The 18,952-nt window shown below is 60.3% G+C and overlaps 1 protein-coding gene across 1 annotated transcript; it reads right to left on the reverse strand.

The window, feature by feature from the left end:
- Window positions 1-3,780: 3,780 nt before the first annotated feature.
- NFKBIE (NFKB inhibitor epsilon) lies at window positions 3,781-16,904 on the reverse strand. Its single transcript, XM_081997288.1, has 6 exons — window positions 16,172-16,904; window positions 5,753-5,855; window positions 5,017-5,248; window positions 4,755-4,843; window positions 4,236-4,484; window positions 3,781-3,921 (listed from the first exon to the last, which is right to left on the reverse strand). The coding sequence occupies exons 1-6, from the start codon at window positions 16,507-16,509 to the stop codon at window positions 3,856-3,858; spliced, it is 1,077 nt and encodes a 358-aa protein (XP_081853414.1). The 5' UTR covers window positions 16,510-16,904; the 3' UTR covers window positions 3,781-3,855.
- Window positions 16,905-18,952: the final 2,048 nt, after the last annotated feature.

The raw sequence follows: 18,952 nt of genomic DNA on the forward strand, positions 1-18,952 counted from the left end.
TTTAGGCACTGTTTAGGGGTGTACCTGGCCCCAATATAATACAGCTGTGACTTCTGGTAGCCCTCACATGAAACTCAGAGACTTACAAACTCAGAGCTTTGAAGGCAAGAAAGTCCCCTGTCATTTCATGAACAAGCCCTCCCGACCAACCTCTTGTCCCCTTGGGAAAGGCCTCAGGGGCTTTGCTTACCCTCAGTTGCTGTGGCCAGGCCCCTGCAGTCCAACAACCTGACCTAAGCCAAGGCTGTGTTTTACCCTGAAATATCCTTTCTGTGATTTAAAGGACCCAAAAATTCCCAGCCCAGGGAGAAGTGCAAACAGCTAGGGGTGAGTTTCTGTGCCTGCTTCCTATTCCCCCCAACTTTCCGCACCACGGAAAAGGCAGTTTGACACCTCCACCCCTGTCATCTCTCCTGCTGCAAGGGGCGTCATTGCAGGCCATATAGGTGCTGCAGGATGCAAGAACAGGGCTTGGTGCAGGCACCTGGGCCTGAAGCTGCCCATATGCTCCTGGGTTTTCCCATATTAAGTAACCCTGGTCGATGGCAGCAGCCCTCTCGCTGGTAAGAGGGTGCAGAAATGTGACGTCACTTGGTTTTGCAGAAGTCAGATATAAACGGCAGGGCTGGTTGCTACACTCATGCGCCACATCCCCCTTCAACTTGACAGAGGCCGAAAGCCAGCCAGCTCCGTTCAGCGTGACTGTGCCTGCTGTTTCCCTGCCGGCCCCCTCCATGCCACCACGGGAGGAGAACCAGCTCTGCTCTCCCACAGCGACCATGAAGAGGAGGCTACGGAGGGACAATTGCTCTCTCTGTGCCTGTGCTAGAAATTCCCAGGCCCCGAGAGCTGACTCAGTGCAGCAGGCCCTGCCCTCCCCGCTGAGGCTGGGAAGGAACAGGGATGCCAGTGTTACAGGTAGAAAGGGGCGGGGGGCCTCACAGGGCAAGCTGGCAGCACGCCGAGGCATGAAAGGAGCCTTATTCTGGGGCCTGCAGAGAACAGCCGGGGAGCTGAGACAACAGACTCGGCTACTGTTCCCCTTGGCACAGGAGGGGCAGCTCTCAAACGCACCGCTTCAGAGCCGGGCTGGGCCACAGCCTGTGATGCAAAATTTGGGTCCTGGGCCAGAGGTGTGAAAAAATATTCGTGCCTGCAGCCCTGCTGTACTCTCGAGCACACCTCTGGCACCTGGAAGGGCCGAGGCCAAACGCTAGCCTGGAGCTTGCAAGTCCAGGGCCCCCCACTGACAGCTCGGGATCTCATGTCTCCCCCTGCCCCTGCCCGCAGCCGGCTCAAAGCCGGGTCGCCGGGACAGACTGCGACTGCCCCGCCAGAGCCAGCCAACCACCGCCCTTGCCCAGGGGCTGCTGCCGAGGCAGCCGGGCTCCCGGATCCCCCTCCCGGGCTGGCTGCAGGGCCTGGCGGGCCCTGGGAGGACCCGGGCGGACGGGGAGCCGGCTTCCCGCTCCACGGCTCCTCTGCCCCGAGGCTGCGGGCGCCAGCGGCCTCTGCCCGGGGACTGGCCCCGGGGGCCCAGGCACGGGGAAAGGCAGCGCCCGGCGGCCACGTCCCCAGAGAGCGGGCCGGCAGCCCTCGCCCGCCCCGGTCCGAGCAGGGCGGCTGCCGCCCGCAGCCCGACCCGCCCTTCGCGCCCGGCCCGGCCCCACCACCCACCTGCGGCCCGGCCCCGGTCCCGGCCCGGCCCCGGCCGGCTCCCCTCGGCTCCGCTCCCGGCGGCGGCGGCGGAACCTCCGCCCGGCGGGCGCACGGCGGCGCCCCACAGCGCCCCCTGCCGCTCCGGAGGGGCCGCTGCTGAGGGATGGCCGCGGTGCCCGCGCCGCGCCCCGGAAAATGCCGAGTGAGGGCGGGCAGCCGCCGGGCCGAGGAGGCGTCGGTTCTAGGCCGAACAGCGGAGGTTTCCAGGCCCGGCAGCGGGGCGTAGCCCACGCTGTCCCCACCGCCTCGGCCCCGGACACGCTAAACGTGCGCCTGCCGCAGGGGGAAAAGCCCGCTTGCGGTGCGGAAGCCCTTGGCGTTCATCCCTCCGTCCCAGGCTTCCCGCGGTCCCTGCCCCGGGGCTGAGGGCCGCCGCTGCCGCCGCCGCCGAGCTCCCAGCCCTCCCCCGGGCAGACACCACAGCCGCTCCCGGGGGCTGCGGGGCAGGGTGAGCCCTTCTCCATGCTCCGCCCGCCCAGCAGCCCTGCACCCCCGCCGGCCCTGCCGCCACCAGGTGAGCGGCCAGGAACAAGTCTACACGGTGCTCGGGTAACAAAAAGTATTTTTATTTAGAAATAATTAAAAAAAAGGATAGTGCAGACCACTCGCTTCTGCCTTTTTCCTCCCGTTCCCATCCTCCCCACTGTGCACTCTGCCCTGCAGTGCCCATCACTCCTGCTCTGGACTGCCCAGGAATGCCACACGTCCTCTGTGAAGGTGGCACTGGAGCAGCCCCATGGGGCACCTGGTCCAGACAGGAGCTGGCCAAGGCCCATGAGCAGAGCATGGCTTGTTTGCAGCAGGGTTGAGGCCCTGCCAGAAGGTGAGAGGGAAAGATTCAAAAGAAATGGAGCAAGCCAGCCCAGGGCTGCTGAAGAAACCAGGCAAGATCCAGAGAGGCGTGGCGGCAGCCGGTGCTGCTTTCCTGGCACCACTCCTTTGCTAGCCATCTTTCCAAGAAGGGAGGATGAAGACAACAGCTCGCTCCACAGCATCTCAGGCAATTGCACCATCCGGGATTTGCCTCAAACAATAGCAGCTGCTCCCAGGCAGCAAGTGGGGAATTTCCCTGGCTGAGGTGGGGTCAGGCATGCTGGGGTGTCTCCATTTCAACAGCACCTTCCACTGCTGGTTCCCTAATGCGTCGCACGTGCTCTTCTGGCTTGCAGAAGGGGCAGGGAAAGGTGGTGAGCTGAACAACAGAAGGGATGTGGAGATAACCCTGCTGTCTCCTCTGCTTTCAGCCTAGGGGAATCTAACACCCAGGGAAGACCCATGCCCTACATTTTATTTAACACCTTCCCAAGCCAGGAGATGGGGCAGGATCTTTCTGTCCTTTTTGCAGAAGAAACCTCTGCAGAGTAAGGCAGCGAGATGTCAGGCACGATAGGAGAAGGAGGGATCCACAACCTGGTCTTCCAGTGCCTCCTGTGCTCTGTCTTCAGCCCCGAATCCAGACACTCAGCAGGATGGCACAGGAATGGATCGCCCAGCCTCGGCCTTGAGCACTGGAAAGGCTCAGCAAGCAGGGAGCCCCTGCGCTCCCACTCACCTTTTGCCGTGCGAGGGAGGGAGCAGAACCCAATGGAGTGGGTGGGTTGTGGCAGCTCCTGCAGCCTTCACGTGCCTGGGGTAATGCTCAGCCTCTGAATGCTGCGCGGGAGCAGGGTGGGTTAGATCACATGAGACCTCAGGTGCCCACAGCAAGAACAAAAGTTTATTAGAGTGCATGTTAACTCTCCTCACCCTGCACTTATTCTGATGGCATTTGGGGGTGCCAGAGGACGCTCCATCTACCGTACAGTGTGAAAAGGAGTCCTCTCCCGCTCCTTCCCTGGGTAAGCTGGAGACCCCCACAAGTCAGACCCATGGCAGAGAGGGGGAATTCAGTCCTGCCACAGGGCACAAATACTGAAAGAAAAGCCTCCCCTGTGTAGTGTTCATAGTGCCACCTTCTTCTCTCCGAGAAGGCAGCCTGAGGCCAACAAAACTTTTCTTCCAAGAGGGTAAAGGGGGGATAACATCTCCCAAAGTGGCTCTGCTCCCACGGAACTGTGGGCAGGCGAGGTCCCAGTGGGAGCAGGGCAACAGCACAGAGCGAAGAGGCAGCCCAACAGGCCAAAGGAGTCCAGCTGCTCATTCAGAGCACACAACAGGCTTCCCCGAGATCTTCAGGTCATCGAAGGGCAGCAAGGCGAGGAGCTGCAAAGGCCAAGGGTGCAGAAGTATAAGGATCCAGGGCCGTGTCTCCACTGGGGCTGGGGTAGGGGCCCAGAACTGCCCCCCCAGCCCTGCAGCCTCCCACCTCCCTGGGGAAGTGCCATAAAACACTGGCAAACCCTAGGGCTTGAGGCAACAGGCAGTCACTCCACGCAGCCCCAGAGCCAACACCTGCACCCTGTAGGGGAGGGCAGGCACGGCTAGAAAATCCTCCTAAGAGCTCCCCCCAAATTGTCTGACCCCTACACCCCCCAACATGCTTGCAAAGCCATGGGCCTCCCCCCACGCAGACTCACGTCGTCATTGCCGTCAGCCAGGTCCTGGGCTGTCTCATTCTCCATGTTCCTCAGCAGGGTGTCAGCCCCGGAATGTGAGAGGATGGCAGCAATGGCAGCATCCTTGCGGCCCACGGCCAGGTGGAGTGGGGTGCACCCGTTGTACATCTGGGCGTCCACATACGCCCCGTTGCGCAGCAGGAACTGGACAGCCCTGCGGTTGTGGCATTCCACGGCCAGGTGCAATGGGGTCTTCCCGCTCGTGCCCTCCTGCAACCCACAGACCACAAGGTTGTGGGTGTGGGGTCCCCTCAGATGGGACCTGCAGCACCCACCCGCACCCCCTCTACACGGTGCGGAAGGGGCAGTCCCCACCCTGACTGTTGTCACAGCACTCAACAGCCCCTCAAGGACCTTTTCCCTCTGCTTCCTCAAAATTCGGTGCCACAGTAGTGCCTGCCCTGAGGCCGGAGGGAGCGCCCAAGGGAGCCACACACCATGCCCAGCCTTACCCAAACATTGAATCATGCCCAGCCTTACCCGAACATCAATGTTGGCGCCGCTCTCCAGCAGCAGAGACATCATCGGGATGTTCCCCTTCAAGGTGCTGATGTGCAGACAGGCCAAGCCTGGGACGGGGAGGCAGGAGAGAGAGCCATAGTCAGCCTGGACCACCCCGACACATGCCAACCCCGGCCCTGCGCCTGCCCCACCGCACTCCCGGATCCCCGCACACGCAATGCACGGTCTCTGCCCCACAACCCGGCCCCTGTCTCCGCACCGGGCTGCCCCCAGGTCTCACCTTGCCAGTTCTGGAGCTGCAGGTCCTGGTGGTGCCCGTGGGGCTGGCTCGTGCCCTCTGGCGGGGCTGTGCCCTGCAGCAGCTGCTGGGCGCACCGCAGGCGCTGCTGCTCACAGGCCAGGTGCAGCGGGGTGTTGCCGTTGCGGTCCTGCAGCCTGGGGTTCACTCCCTTGTGGATCAGCGCCTGGATCACGCTGGGCTGCTCCAGGTACACGGCGAGGTGGAGAGGGGTCTAGAGAGGGGGTGGGGACGGAAATTAGGAAATGGGGGGGATGCCCCGCAGGACACCGAGCGTGGCAAGCCAAGCCAGCCTACAAGAGCCAGGCCGGTGGCATGGGCAGGCTGCCACGCAAGACCCTGTCCCTACCCCAGGGTTAATCATGGCTGACACTGGGGTGTGCAAATGGCTTGCTCTCCCCCTGCACCTCAGCTCAAGGATCACCAACGGGGGCAGATCTCACTCTCCCAGGTTATCCACCCTGCCACATTCAAGCAGTGCCTGCTCCACCCTCCAGGGCTGTCTGCAATGTCCTGGGGCCACGTCTCTCTCTCAGGGCATCTTTCCACACCCTTCTTCCCCTCCCCAAAAAGGGGCTGCTCACACGGGACCTTCACCACGCTCTGGTGGAAGTGGATGGAGGGTCCTGGGGAAAGGGCAGATGGATTGGGCATCTATCCAGGCAGCAGCCTGCAGCACCGGCCTTCCTCCCATCTTCTGCCTATCACATCCGCATACCTGGAACAGATCATTTTGGATCTCCAGCACCTCCCTGGGCAGCTGAGCGATGCAGCAGAGTGCCACAGCTGGGACGCAGTGGATAATGGCCAGGTGAACCAACCTACAGAGGGAATAAAGGGGAAAAAAAAAATAAAAGTAAGTCCCGAGGGCAATGCTCAGGAGTGGAGATACTCCACTGCTGCATGGAGGAATAACCTCCCTGCCTCCCTCAGTCCCCTTCCCTTCCCACCAGCTCAGAGCTCCTCCATCCTGCCCTCTCCCTGGGGAAGTGCAGTAGCAGGGCAAGGCAGGAACAGGGCCTGAGGCTGCCCAGGGCACCACCGGGAACAGACCCTCCTGACCCTGCTAAGCACCACAGGGTCCTCTCTTGGACCTCACAGCACACACAGCGCCTGGACAAAGCACTGCCCAAAGCGAGGTCTCCAACCAGGGCAGGTCCAAAGAGCCTGGAATGTGTTTCGCAGAGCCCAAGATCTGGGTTTGGCGGCTGCGGAGGGAGGTCTAGGCTCCGGCAGCTGCCCGGGGAATTCCAGTTCCCCGCTGCTGGCTGCACACCACACTTCTACTTCCCCCCCCGGCAAAGGCAGGTGGCCAAAGCCGGGCAGGAGCCCAGCACCGGTCCAAGATCACCTGCGTGGCACAGTCCCCATGCCAGCCGATCTGCCGGCCCACACCGACTTCCTCTTTCCCCCACATCCTTTCCTTTTGGCACTGCCGCGGCAGGGCTGGCACACAGCCCGCCGGCGCAGAGGGACACCAGAGATGCCTTCATTGGCGTCTTCCCCAGTAGGGAACCCTGGTCCTCAAGATCATGGTCCCCATGGCTATGGGGTGACCAGGCAACCTGGGGTTCCCCACCCCAAGGAGAGGTTTTATTTGCAACCAGGTCCGATGCCGGCCCCCGGCACAGTCAGAACAGAAGTGAGAGCGTGACAGAGGCAGAGCCGAGAGGGAATTTCCAGTCCCCTCTGCTGACCTGCTGTGCTCCTGGGCCCCCCCGTGAAGAGGGGCTGGCCCCCCGCCACAGGGCAGCCCCCCCAGGCCAGCCCCCACCATGGCAGGCAGCAGCGAGGAGCAGGCCTGAGCTGAGCCCCTGCCACCTCCTCGCCGCCCGCGCTGGGGCCCCTGGGTGGCTTTTATCTCCAGCAGGGATCAGCTCCAAACCAAAGGCTGGGCTCTAAGCGGGCTCCTGCCACCCATGCTGCTCGGCAGAGGCGGGCAGGAATGAGGGATGGAAGGCGAGAGCTGTGCCAGGCCCAGCAAGACACCCCGCTCTGCGGAGAGCCCAGCTTCGGGATGCCACCTGCAATGTGGGGGACCGGCCAGCACCCCTCCGCAGGCGGGAGGGCAAGACCTGGCCCTGATGCGTTGCAGCAAAGCAGCAGGGCCGGGGCTGTCTTCTCGCCAGCTGCAGTGGGGACATGGGTGTCCTGAGGAGACCAGAGGTCAGTCCCAAAAATACCTTTATCCACCTCCTCCCAAGCGCTGCCCAAGGGTTCAGCCAGCACCCGGGACCCTGGGCATACTCAGCTGAGCCCCATTTTTGGTGGCAAAAGGCAGCCGGTTCCTCTTTGCCATGCCACCAGGGTAGAGGCTGCCAGGGGAGGCTGCATCCCCGGGGAAGCCCCGGGTCACGCTGTGGCAGGGAATTCCCCACTGGAAGGAGAGGCCACCCACATTTGCCTCCGCACCGCTGTGGGGTGCCCCCTCACTGTGGGGTGCCACTTCGCTGCCAGCATTCCCCGGGGCAGGGGAGGGGGCTGTGAGCCAGGGCAGAGCCCGGCCGAGAGGCCCCACGGGCAGGGTCCGGCTGCCCTCGGCAGACCGTGGGGCGGGGGCACAGCCAAGGGGCGCAGGCCAGGCTAGCAAGGGGCAGGAGTGAGGGGCAGAGCTGGGGGACCAGCTGCGAGAATTGCCCTCCCTTCGGCGGGCTCCTGCTGGCCCCAGCCTGGGTCTGAGCCGGGCAGGGAGATTCCCTGCTGGGTTTTGCATCCCCAGGGCGGCACCTGCGCCGAAGTGTCCTTTGCCCGCTTGCAGGGACAGCCCCTGTTCCTCCAAACCCACTCCCAGCCACCACGTGTGGGAGGAGGCCGTGGGATCTGCCTTCTTCAGGTATGGCAGAGCGAAGACTGCTCAAACAGGGGACTTTCCAAGGCAGTTCGGCTTGAACTTTAAACCTCTGCTGCTTTCGCTTTCCAGAGCCATGCTGGGCTCCTGGGGGAGAGAGCAGTGCCCAGGGTCGTGTCCCACCGCAACCAGCCCCCGCATCCCCAGGAATTCCCCCCCGGCCCCTCAGCCACGACCCACGCCATGACACACTGTCAAGTGGGGACAAGCGGGACAGTCACCAGGGGCAGGTGGAAACCCCGGGCAGCCCCCCGCCGCCACCAGCACCTCGCTCTTCCTGGCTTTGGGTGGCTTTGCAGCTCAATGAGGCGGTGGAGCCACTCGGGGCTCAGCTGATGCTGAGGAAGTTTGGGCATCTATGCCGCGGAGGTGATGGGGGTGATCATCCCTACCCGGCCAGAGCTCAGGCTTTCACCTTGAAGCTGGGACATGCCTGCTTTGAAGGACTGCTTTCCCCTCCTCCCTCTTCCTTCTCCACCCAGGCGCAGCCTCCTCCTGCGCTTTCATTTCTGCATTCATTCCCCCTTTCCTCATTGCCAGCCCTCAGCTTCCCGAAACAGCTGCGAGAGCTGTGAGCTACACAGGGGAATCGCGGTGAGGCCACCGGGCTGGGATGAGCGCATCAAGAGCACGCGTGCACCGAGGCACCCTGTGCCACGGGCAGTGATGCCAACCGGGAACTGGGATTGTCTCCTGCTATCCCGGGAAACCTTCTGCACCCGGGAAACCTGAGGCACAGGCATTGCGCCAATCTCCACTTTCTTCTGGCCAAGGCTACAAGCACACCTCTCTGCCATGGCAGCTGCACGGTCCAGCCACTGGCGGGCTGCTGCATGCTGGCACGCAGCGCTCACAGCCGAGCCCCAGAGCCAGGACGCTGCGACGGAGAGACACCCGCTCGCTGCCAGACACCCCCCACGCAGCCACGGCCCCGTGCCTTTGCCAGAACAAGCCCTCCACCCTGCCACACTCCAACCCTTGCCTTTTCCTCAGCTGCCTGCACGCTGCTCCTCCACCTTCCCCTGCTTCCCTGCTCCCTCCCTCCCTCCCTCCCCATGCTCCTGCCTGCAGCACTCCTGCCTGCAGCCACGGGGGTGGGTGCTCAGCAGGGACCTCTGGAAAGGGCAACAGGCAGTTTTGGAAAGGGCAGGGGATGGAGGAGCTGCGGGCAGGTGAAACGTGGCTAACCGAGTAGGATGGACTGCAGGGCTTGTTCTCAGCTTCTCCACTTGCTCACCAGCTCCACCCTGGCACAAGGGGACTCATTAGCCCCCGGAATTGCAAACGTGATCTACCTGTCACCGGAGAGATAACGATCCTGGAGTAGAGGGGTCAGGGCCATCCCTGGGGATGTCCTTGAGTCTGAACATGCAGCACTGCCATGCCCAAGGGAGTCCTAGTTTAGGCACAGAACACCCATTTCCACCGTGTTGTCCATCTCCCAGGCTTCTGAGTGACCTCAAGCGCCTGGTAGGAAAAGTGTCCACGTCTGAGGACGCCTGCAACTGGAGGCAAGGAGTAAGGGTGACACCCCAGCTCTGACACACAAGCAGAACTGATGAAGTCCCACCAGTTCTCCAGCTATCCTCTTCCCTCCCTCTAGAAAAAGGATTGACCATGCAGATCCCCCATCTGTGGGGCAAGACATCTTGTCCTCAAAGCAGCCTCTCCCTTCACCATCTCACCCCAGAAGCACTTAGGACAAGGGATCCAGCATTCAATAGAATTTGCTTTGACAAATTTTTCTCCCTCTCTAGATAAGGTCCCTATCCACAGTGGGAACAGTTCGCTCCTGGCTCCTTGTTTTGGCTGAGCGGAGCGGTAGGAAACCATGCAAACAATTCACACAAGAGAAACTTGTTCAGGGGAGGAAATGGCCCCAGCAGCAATACAGAGGAGAGCAAGGGAGGAGGAAAACAGCAGGGGAATTCCGCACTTACCCTGCTCTCCTGTTCCAGCCTTGTAACCTGCGCTGCTAACCGCTTCCTCAGCCATCAGCATGGACCTCTGCCAGCACAGCTCCCTCCTGCCCTGCAGCCCTCCGCCAGCCCAGCCCCACTCCCTGCCTCCCAGCACGCCAATGCCATGCTGCCCTGCTCCATAAAGCTGTTCCAGCTGCCCTCTGGGCAGCTCCGAGGGAGCAGCGGATCCCAGCCAGCTGTAGGCTCATCCCCATGTCCTCTGCTCCTGCCCTGGGTCTCCTGTCCTGCAGGCTGCTTCTCCTCTTCCCTGGGCAGGGCACAGCTTGAATTTGAGCAGGGCGGGGGGACTGGAAGGAGGCTGTGGCTAGCGGGAGGCAAAGCCCCTTCAGCCACGCTGGATTCAGCCCCCCGGACCCAGCTTGCTGCTCCTAGGGCCGAAGGGAGGGGTGGGAACCGATGGGGGAGCAGGGGAGGCAGCCTGCGCCTTTCCTGCGGTGCTCTGCAGGGGGTCTGGTCCGGGTGCTGGCAGATGAGGGGTGCTGGGGGCTGCCGGGCAGGGAAGGCATTGCGAGAGGGCTGTAGGCGCCTCGTTTTTCAGTGAGGTGGGAGAGGAGGAGGTGGGGAGATGAAGGTGCCACTGTTCACCCACATACAGCACCCCTGGCCCCACATCCTCTGCACCCACACATTTGAGCATTTTGCTCCACTTCTGAGCAGATGGCAGGTCCAGGATTGCAGAAGCACTAAACATCAGATGCACGAGGACTGCTCCCTGCAAAACGAGGGGTCTGTCCCGCACTACCATCACTGCGGGGACGGGCCAAGCCAGAAAGCTGGTCAGCCCATGCCAGGAGGGCCCAGTCACGGGCCGAGAAGCAAGATGAACATTTGCAATAAAAGCAGCAAACATCCCAAAAGGTCCATTGGCCATGGCAACTCCAGTTCAAGCAGAGCAAATTCCCTTTCTCGCTCATCAGGAGGCAAATACATTCTCCAACAGTTTCTGTACACACAGAGATATCCTGAGGTTAGAGCTGTCTCTTACAAGAGGACAGTGCCCGAACTTCACCAGAGCCTGTATGATACACTCTAGCAATCATTTACAGCCCGACGGGTACCCTCACTGCCTCAGGATTTTCTTTTAGCGAGGCACCAGCCGTGGGTCTAGGATATCTCATGGCCCCCCTTCAGCCCTGCATCTGCCCCAGTCAGCAGCTCACTGCGAGGCACCCAGTAACCACTCTCACAGCCGAGACCCCGCGGCCTCTCTTCCTACACAGTCACCTCTGACTCCTCTTTTATCCACATTGTATTAAAAAACCCCAAACCAACAAAAATCAAAACTTTCTTTGTTAATTTAGCTGAGCTCAACCGTTTCCCAGCAGCAGCCAAGACTGCCTGCAGAGTGCAAGGAACTGAAGCCCTCCTCACTTCAACTTATGTGTTACAGCCAGGAATCAGTCTTCTGCATCCCAGGACATGGAAATTTCCAGCCATTCTTTCCCTTCCTACGTGCTGAAGTTCCCTGTGCTTCTCCCCAAATCCAAGGCAAACCTCTGCAGGTGGAAAGTCTGAAGAAACTTCCTCCAGGCCAGGCTGAAGTCATCCAAACAGGGGAAAAAAAAAATGTCTTGATGCCTGCACCATCTCAGAGGGCTGGCGGGACTTACCCACCTTACGCCAAGGCTGTACGTGAGTTACCTCTGTGGCAGCCAGGAGCTTCTGGGGAATCCTAAAGGAGCTGGTGCAGAGCTGCTTGCCCTCCCTTAGAAGGGCACCAAGACCTCCCTTGCGCACCAAACTCCTGAGCCCGCACAGAGAGAGAGCCGAGAGTCCAGGCACAGGGAGCTGAACACAGCAGGTTCCCTTCTCCCTCCGGCCAGTCCCACGTTAGGACTCATTTTCTTCTCTGCCCCACAACAGCGGCGTACGAGGGAGTAACCCAGGATGGACTCGAATGCTCCTGGCAATTGGGCAAGGAGCTTTCCAAAGCCCCTCTGGAAAAACAAGGAGCATCTCTGCTTCCCATTAACCATGGCCATCCTGCTGCTGGGCAGCCAGCAGCAGCCCAGCCGAGCCGGGGGCTCCCAGCCCAACTGGCAGCCAGGTGCGCTCCCTTCTTTAATCTTTCTCCTAAAACTGTGTCTCTCCAGGCCCCTGCTTCTCTTCTCCCTCCACAGTGGTTTCCCTTTGCTGCCACACGCGGAGCGTTGTCCCGGGCACAGGTGCTGGGAGCTGTAGCACCGGGGCCGCACGAGCTGGGAGGGTTACGACTGGCACGTGCCGGCGAACGGCTAGAAGTGGCCCCGCGGGATGAGCCTTTGCACGCAATGCCTGCCCACGCAGGCACGGGCTCAGCGGGGAAGGCCCCTTCGCTACCATCACGCGGAGGAGAGCTCAGAACGCCGGCTCCCGTGGGGCCCTAATTTTACTCGATTAACAGTCCCCGAGCCCTTGTTAAGGCATCTCAGCCCACGAGTCACTGGCACGTGATTTCTTATCAGCAGGCAGGGCAGCACTTGTCTCTGGTGGAAGGAGGAAGTCAGGCTTCCTCCGCTCCCCTCCCTCCCTCAAACGCGCACCCAACCAAAACCGCTCGGTCCCATTTTCCATCTGAAGGAGGCCAAGATCTCTCTCCCGTGATTGAGCTGGGGTCCCCTGACCTTCACTCCCGCAGAGGAGCCGCGCCGCTTTGCGTATGGAGCCCCGTGCAGAAGACCGCCACCCACCTGCGCAGGCGCAGCCCCCAGCCTTTCGCAGCACGGCACGGCCAGAGCGCCCAGAGCAAGACTGCATGCGCTCTACCCAGCTGCCCGAGGGGTCCATCACCGTGGTGTCAGGTAGTGATGGCATAAACTAGTACGCGGCCCAAGGACCAGCATAGGCAGAAAGGAAAACGTGTTTAAGACAGAAGAGAGGATGCTCAGCTCAATTTCCCACACTGATAAATCAACGCTGCCTCTCCAGAGTTGGCAGAGGCTGCCATAAGCCCAAGCAATCGGGGAGGTTTTCCCTTGTGCTGGAATGTAACAGGCAATTCCATCACACCACATCCCACTCTGAAGGAGCTGGTCCCAAACCCGCCCCTTCCCAGGGACACTGGGATCATGCATCTGCCTGACAAGGATGAAAGGAGGGGTTTTCCTCAGTGAATCCTAACAAAGTTTGAGGTTGTCTGGAGGCTGGGGCACAGCAATAAAGCTGCCTACAGCCTGCTCAGCGCTAGCCGTGCCTGCAGCTGGAAAGCCCCTCTTTTCACTTCCACGCAGAGCAGTCCCATCGGGACTCAGTTCAGCAGAAAAGGAGCTGGTTCACAAGGAAAAGACAGATGCTTGGAGGAGACTGCTTGAGCTTAGGCACACAGGGCTTGCCCTCTACCCTGCTGTGGAATAAGCAGGATATGTATCATTGCCCTAAGCGCATCCACCGTCTTCTGCCTGTTCCTCATCCTTGACCTCTCCTACTGTGCCAGCGCTGCTGCTCTCTCTCGAGGACTGATGTGCTGTAGCCCAGTTACCGCAGCTCTGACTTCCCCAAGGCAGAGGGGCCGCCAGTGGCACTCGGGAGGCATGGAAGGGGGCTGAGGCTTTTGCAAGTCACTCTTGGAAGACGGCACCCACACATTTCACTGGCCATCACAACCACATCCCCCCTGTTGGCTAATTTCCTTCCTCTAGAAGCAGGACTCCTTCTAATTTTGAGCACGGGAAGAGCCAGTTTTAGCCCCGTTGCTTCACCCTGCCTGGGCTAACGCTCCTGTCCTGCGGAGGTGGGCAGGAAGGCATCCAAGGAAGACCCTGCTGACGCTCCAACCGTCCAAGCACATGCACCTTGTGCGCTTCCCCCACAAGCACCAGGCTGACAAACGCAGCCCCCTCACAGGCACACCTCGAGGGGGCACGGTGGGCAAGCCCGAGGGAGCTACGGACAACCAAGACTTCTGCCAGATGGACAGCCAAGACTTTTGCCAGCTCCCTCTGTGCGAGCCCAGTGCTCTTCTCCGCTTGGTACCAGCCAGGGCAGCTGGAGAAACAGGAAATACTTGGCCAAAACCCCTGAACCTTTTGTATTTTTAGCATTACAATTACAGGAAAGTGTTGTTGCCCAAGTCTTCTGAAATATAACGATAGTATGATTTTAATTCTCAGCCTGGAGCTCTTTTGTGGCAGACATTCAAGCAAGGCACATAAGGAAATGTGCCGCTGATGGAGATGAAAAGAGGTCGATGGGTTTGTCTGGCTGGATGAAAGGGATGCAGCCTGTGGCCATCTGATCCCCTTTCTCTGGGGACCGTCACCGATGAGAAATTGCTCCTTAGATTTTAGCATTACTATCAGCCCCGACTTGTCTTTGCATACAAAACCAGTGGCGGTTCAACGAGTCCCTGGGCACTCTGGGTCCCCATTTGCATTGGTGGATGTTCAGCATTTCTAAATATAAATGCCGCCTACCTCTGCCACATGGTCAGGAGGAGAGACAGGAATAGCAGAGGCAGAAATTCACAGCCTCGCCGCTCTAACCACAAGAATAGTGTTGTGGTTTTTTTTTTTTCTAGCAGTGAGAGCGGATCCCAGGAAAACCAGGTCCTGCACGGACATGGCCAACCCCGAGCTGTACGAGCTGCACTGCCAGCAGACTTTTTGCTTCCTCCCTTGCTCTTCAGAGATTTCATGTTCTGAACTGCACTGCGAGTGAGAGGATACAGAAGAGCAACTGCAACCGTTTGGAGAGCTCTCCAAGAACCTCTCCTACCTACAGTAACCAAGGCACCACCGATTAATGTTCCCCCAGTTAATGAGATGCTTGCGTTAGGCTCCGGCCAAGCAAGTCCGACAAGCAAAGGCCTCAGACACCTTACAAAACAGCTCTAAGCAGCAGAAGCATCTCTAAGCAGCTTCATCTATCAGGCTCACTGAAGAACAGCGAGTGGCGAGCCCTGGGCACCCCACGATGGGGTAGCCCTGGGGGCTTTTCTGAGGTGTTACTCCTGCAGCTGTGCTTAAAAGACCCCTGGCTCTCTCCGTGGGCACCTGGGCTCTCGCGTTACAGCTGGCAAAGCTCCTCCACGCCACGGAGCCCCAAAGCCAGCCTGTAGGTAAGACAGGACTTAGAAAGCACTATCCCACGCCCGGCTGGGGAACGTGGGAGGCTTGATTTAGTCTAACCTTGCTTGCCATGAGGCTTCCAGCCAATCCTTGAAGCAGATGCCACAATGAGCATTAATGAACTAATTAGCAGATGCACAGGCTCCTTCCTAACTGGGAAGTAAACACTCAGGCTGTCTCCCAGCTCATCTTCAGCCTCAGAACCAGAAGTGCTCTGCCAGGCAAGGACAGAGCCTCCCTACTGCTCCCGCTACTGAAGACATGTGCTTGCTTGTGTCAGTGCCTCTTGGTTTCTCTTCCTCTTGCACCATTACTCAGTATTAAACTCCAGCCTGGGTTTGGGGCAAAGCTTTTCCCTTCTCAGCTGCGAGCACGCTTCGCTCATGCTCTGTGTGCGCACTGATGATGAAAACCTTCCGCTGAGGGAATGTACAACAGGAAAGAGCTGTGATTAGCTGAAGGTGGTTACCAGAAGCCAAACCATATACCTCCAGCATGATGCCTTTGCCCTTGAGAGGGCATTACGGATGTGGGAAGCCCTCCCTTATCAGGAGAAACACTCATCTCCGTCACAGAGGCTCAGGAGGGCAGCCCCATAGCGGGGCGTGCGTCACAACTGTGCTGAAAGCTGCAGCTGTGCGGGCGGGTTGGCAAAGCAAGGCGATTCCCACCTGGGAGCAAAGTTCTTGGGTTGCTCGGTTGAGCAGCATCTTGTGGCCCTGACACAGCCACCTCAAGGTCTTGCCCTGCATAGCCACTTTTGTTCTGGGTCTCACTTGTCCAAGCCTTCCCCATTGTGGAGAAAATACTGCATTCTCTGGGGAAGAGAAAGTGGGAGGGCTTGATTTGCTCCCGCACCACCTTCTCGTTGCTAGCTGCCCCATAGCAAGTGGAAGTTGGCTTCCTATGGCGGATCCATTCTGTGCCACGCTGCCTGGGGTGCCTCCCCCTGCTTATTCTGCTGGACCTGGCTCAGATGCCCCACCGGTCACGCACCCAAACCCACGCCAGTGTGCCAAGCATCCGTTGCGCCGCGCCAGGTGGGAGGCTCTCAGGACGGGCGCTTGAGGGATCCTTCGCGGCCCGGCTGAAGGGGTGCTCCCCGGGAGAGGGCTAGGGACCGCTGCCGATAAAGCCCGGCTTATCGCCCGCCGCCGCCCGGCTGCCAGGGGCCAAGCTCGGGGCTGCGGAGGGCGGGGGGTGCCCGGCGCTCGCAAGCCGCCCCCGGGGAGGGTGGGAGGGCAGCGGCCGCGGTCACTCACGTGTCTCCGTCCTCCGAAACGTAGGTGAGCGCCTCCAGCTGCTGCCGGCTGAGCCCCTCGGGCGGCGGCGGCGGCTCCTCGGCGCGGCAGGCGGCCGGCAGCCCGGGCAGAGGCTCGGGAAGGGCGCCGGAGCCGTAGCTGGAGTCGAGCCGCTCCTCGGCGGCGGCGGCGCTCTCGGTGAGGGTCTCGGCGAGGGTCTCGGCGGCGGGGGCGGCGGCGGGGGTCTCCCTCCCGCCCGGCAGCGAGCGCAGCGACTCGATGCCCGAGTCGCACTGCCCGTCCTCGCCCTCCCAGCCCGCCGCCTCCGCGCCGCACTCGCCGCCCGCCGCCCGCGACATCGCTCAGCGCCCGCAGCCCGCCCGCCCCCGGCCCGGCCCCGGCCCCGACCCCGGCCCCAGCGCCGGGGGGCTCATGGCCGGAAAGCCAGCGAGCGGCGGCCGGCACGGAAGCTAAGGCGCTGCGGCTCCTCCTCCTCCTGCCCCTGCCCGCACTGACTCAGCCGCGCCCGGCCCCGCCCGCCCGGGATTCCCCCCGCCGCGCTGCCCCGGCACCCGCGGGGCTGCCTCTCCCCGCCCGCTTTGTCCGGAGACGGCTCTGGAGCACTAGGAGGGAGAAAACCCACCCACCTGTCACACGACACGCGTGGGCGAGGGTCAGCAGCCTGGGGCGCGCTGGGGAGGTGGCGGCGCTGAGCCTCCCTACGCCAGGCAGTACGTGCTGGTGTCCTGCACCTGCCCCTTCCCCTGCCCTGTTTGGGTTCTTGAAATAGCGGGCAGGTTTGCCAGGGGTGGGAGAGGGACCTTGCCAAACCAGGCGGCGTGTGGGTGAGGGTGCTGTTGGGTGCACAGGTGCTGACCGAAGCTGCAGGCTCTGTGTGGGAAACGATATGGTGGATGTCACTCGATGGTAGCAGAGATAGGTGCAAATGCCACGTTTGCCTTTCCCACGTGCGTGGTTTAACCCGTTTCACCCACTGAGGCACCTTCCTGTCGGCCCTGCCCGCACAGGCTGAGGGAAAGGCCGGGCGGCCGCTACAACTGTCTGTACAAGTCCACTTGGTCCGGCTGCTTCCCGCTGCCTTTCTGTGTCGCAAAGAGAAAGCCCAAAGTCCAGAGTGGCTGCCGGGGCTTACACAAGAGCAGCCAGGACACAAAGATCAGAGCTGAAAATAGAAGCTCAGATGAAGGCCCAGCTCTCTGCCTGTGAACGATTGTCCAGGCTCCATTTCAGTGCTTTCCTTCCAACACCAAAACTATCCAGTTGTGTTCCTCATGGATCTGCATAGACTTCACCTACTTACTTTCCGGTGTCCCAAGCAGCAGGCTTTCCTCAGCAGACAACCTAGATAGCTCTGAACACAGCTGACACATTAAAATCAGTTTCACTTGTCGCTTTCATTGCTTGACGTGCCTCTCCGCCTCCGCAGGATACCCATCCTTCCCGTCCAGCCCAGCAGGAGGGGAAGGATCTCTTCCTGCCACACACCTGCAGGGGAGCTCACCTGGGAAGAGCTTGGTGGTGGGTACGGGACGGAGCTCACACAAACCGCATGCAAAGTGCCGATGACTTCCCCCTCCCGCGCTGCAGCTGCCACTTCAGGTTTGCGTCACTCCCCCAGCACGGGCCGCCAGGCCTCCAACCGCAGGCTTGCTGCAGGCGAGCTACCCACGAAAATTGCCTCCAGCCAGGCGGGAGGAAAAGTTTTGGGGTGTGAGGGCAGCAGGAGGCAGGCAGGGGAAGTCTCTGTTGGCATCAGTAACTTCCAGTCACAAGTCTTCCTCCCATGCTCAGGGTCTGTTTCGGTATCTCCAGTTGTGTCCCTGGCACTGCCTGGCTGCGAGACTACAATTGCTAAGGGAAAGGAGCTTCTCCCACATCTTATCAGCTCCGTTCAATGCAGGGCAGGGATCTGGGCCATATATTCATATCCCTCCCCCTCACACCCTGGTGGTGGCTGCATCCCAGCTCCATGTGCATCTGGAGCTGACATTCCTGACCTCCTCACAGAATTTCTACACTTTCAGCTTTCTGTACCCAATTGCTACTAGGTTACCCATCAAATACCTTCCAAAACGCCTTTGCCATTTTCTCTAGTAACATACTAGTTTGGTAGTTGCTAGAGATACAGCTCTGTCATGGAACGATTTCTTATAGACATTTGATTGGATGAAATCAGGCATTAGGAGAAATCCACATCGGTCAAATCAGCTCAAACCTGTGTGGTGATGCACAAAGATTTAATTTTCCTGTGAAGTAGTTGCTGCTTTGGCTTTGCAGCCAGTCAGTCATCCCTTGATTGTCTTGAGATGTCCTGTTCCAGTTGCGGCACAGGTGTGGAGCCTGCTTCCAGGGCTAGCACAGGTCCAGAAGTGGTTCAGCTAATGCACAAAGCCTGGACTAATAACCCATGCTCTGCAGGGAGGCAACTCAAGACCCACCACTTGGGAGTCTACAGTCCAGTCCCCTGCCAGCTGTCTACAACTCTGGCTACCAAGCAGCCCCTGGAGGTGGCCTTCCTCTGCTGCTGAGGTGCGCTTAGCTGGAGCTAGTGATCTTGCAGCTTCTCTAAGGTGAGCCTTGAACTTTCTTGAGCTGGCTAATGCTTTCCCAGGGCTGTCTTCCAGAGGTCTGCTGCAGCTGAGCTGCAGAGACCAGGCACCCCGCATTAAAATTGGCTATGCCACCGAGGCACCCAGGTCCAGCCGCTCCACGCTCTGACCTCCCAATGACACCCACCAATACCCAGCTCAGGCACCATCTCCTTGCCATCTCTCTTCTGGC

This window comes from Phaethon aethereus (genome assembly GCF_964289735.1).
Source record: "Phaethon aethereus genome assembly, chromosome: 3".
NCBI classification, from domain to species: Eukaryota; Metazoa; Chordata; class Aves; order Phaethontiformes; family Phaethontidae; genus Phaethon; species Phaethon aethereus.

Bases quoted from the DNA above. Each gene is read 5' to 3' on its own strand.
- NFKBIE (XM_081997288.1), bottom strand. From the start codon at position 16,509: ATGTCGCGGGCGGCGGGCGGCGAGTGCGGCGCGGAGGCGGCGGGCTGG. The intron at 5,856-16,171 runs GTGAGTGACCGC...TTCCCTCTGTAG, and splicing joins GTTTCGGAGGACGGAGACAC to GTTGGTTCACCTGGCCATTA. The intron at 5,249-5,752 runs GTATGCGGATGT...CCCCCTCTCTAG, and splicing joins TCCAAAATGATCTGTTCCAG to ACCCCTCTCCACCTCGCCGT.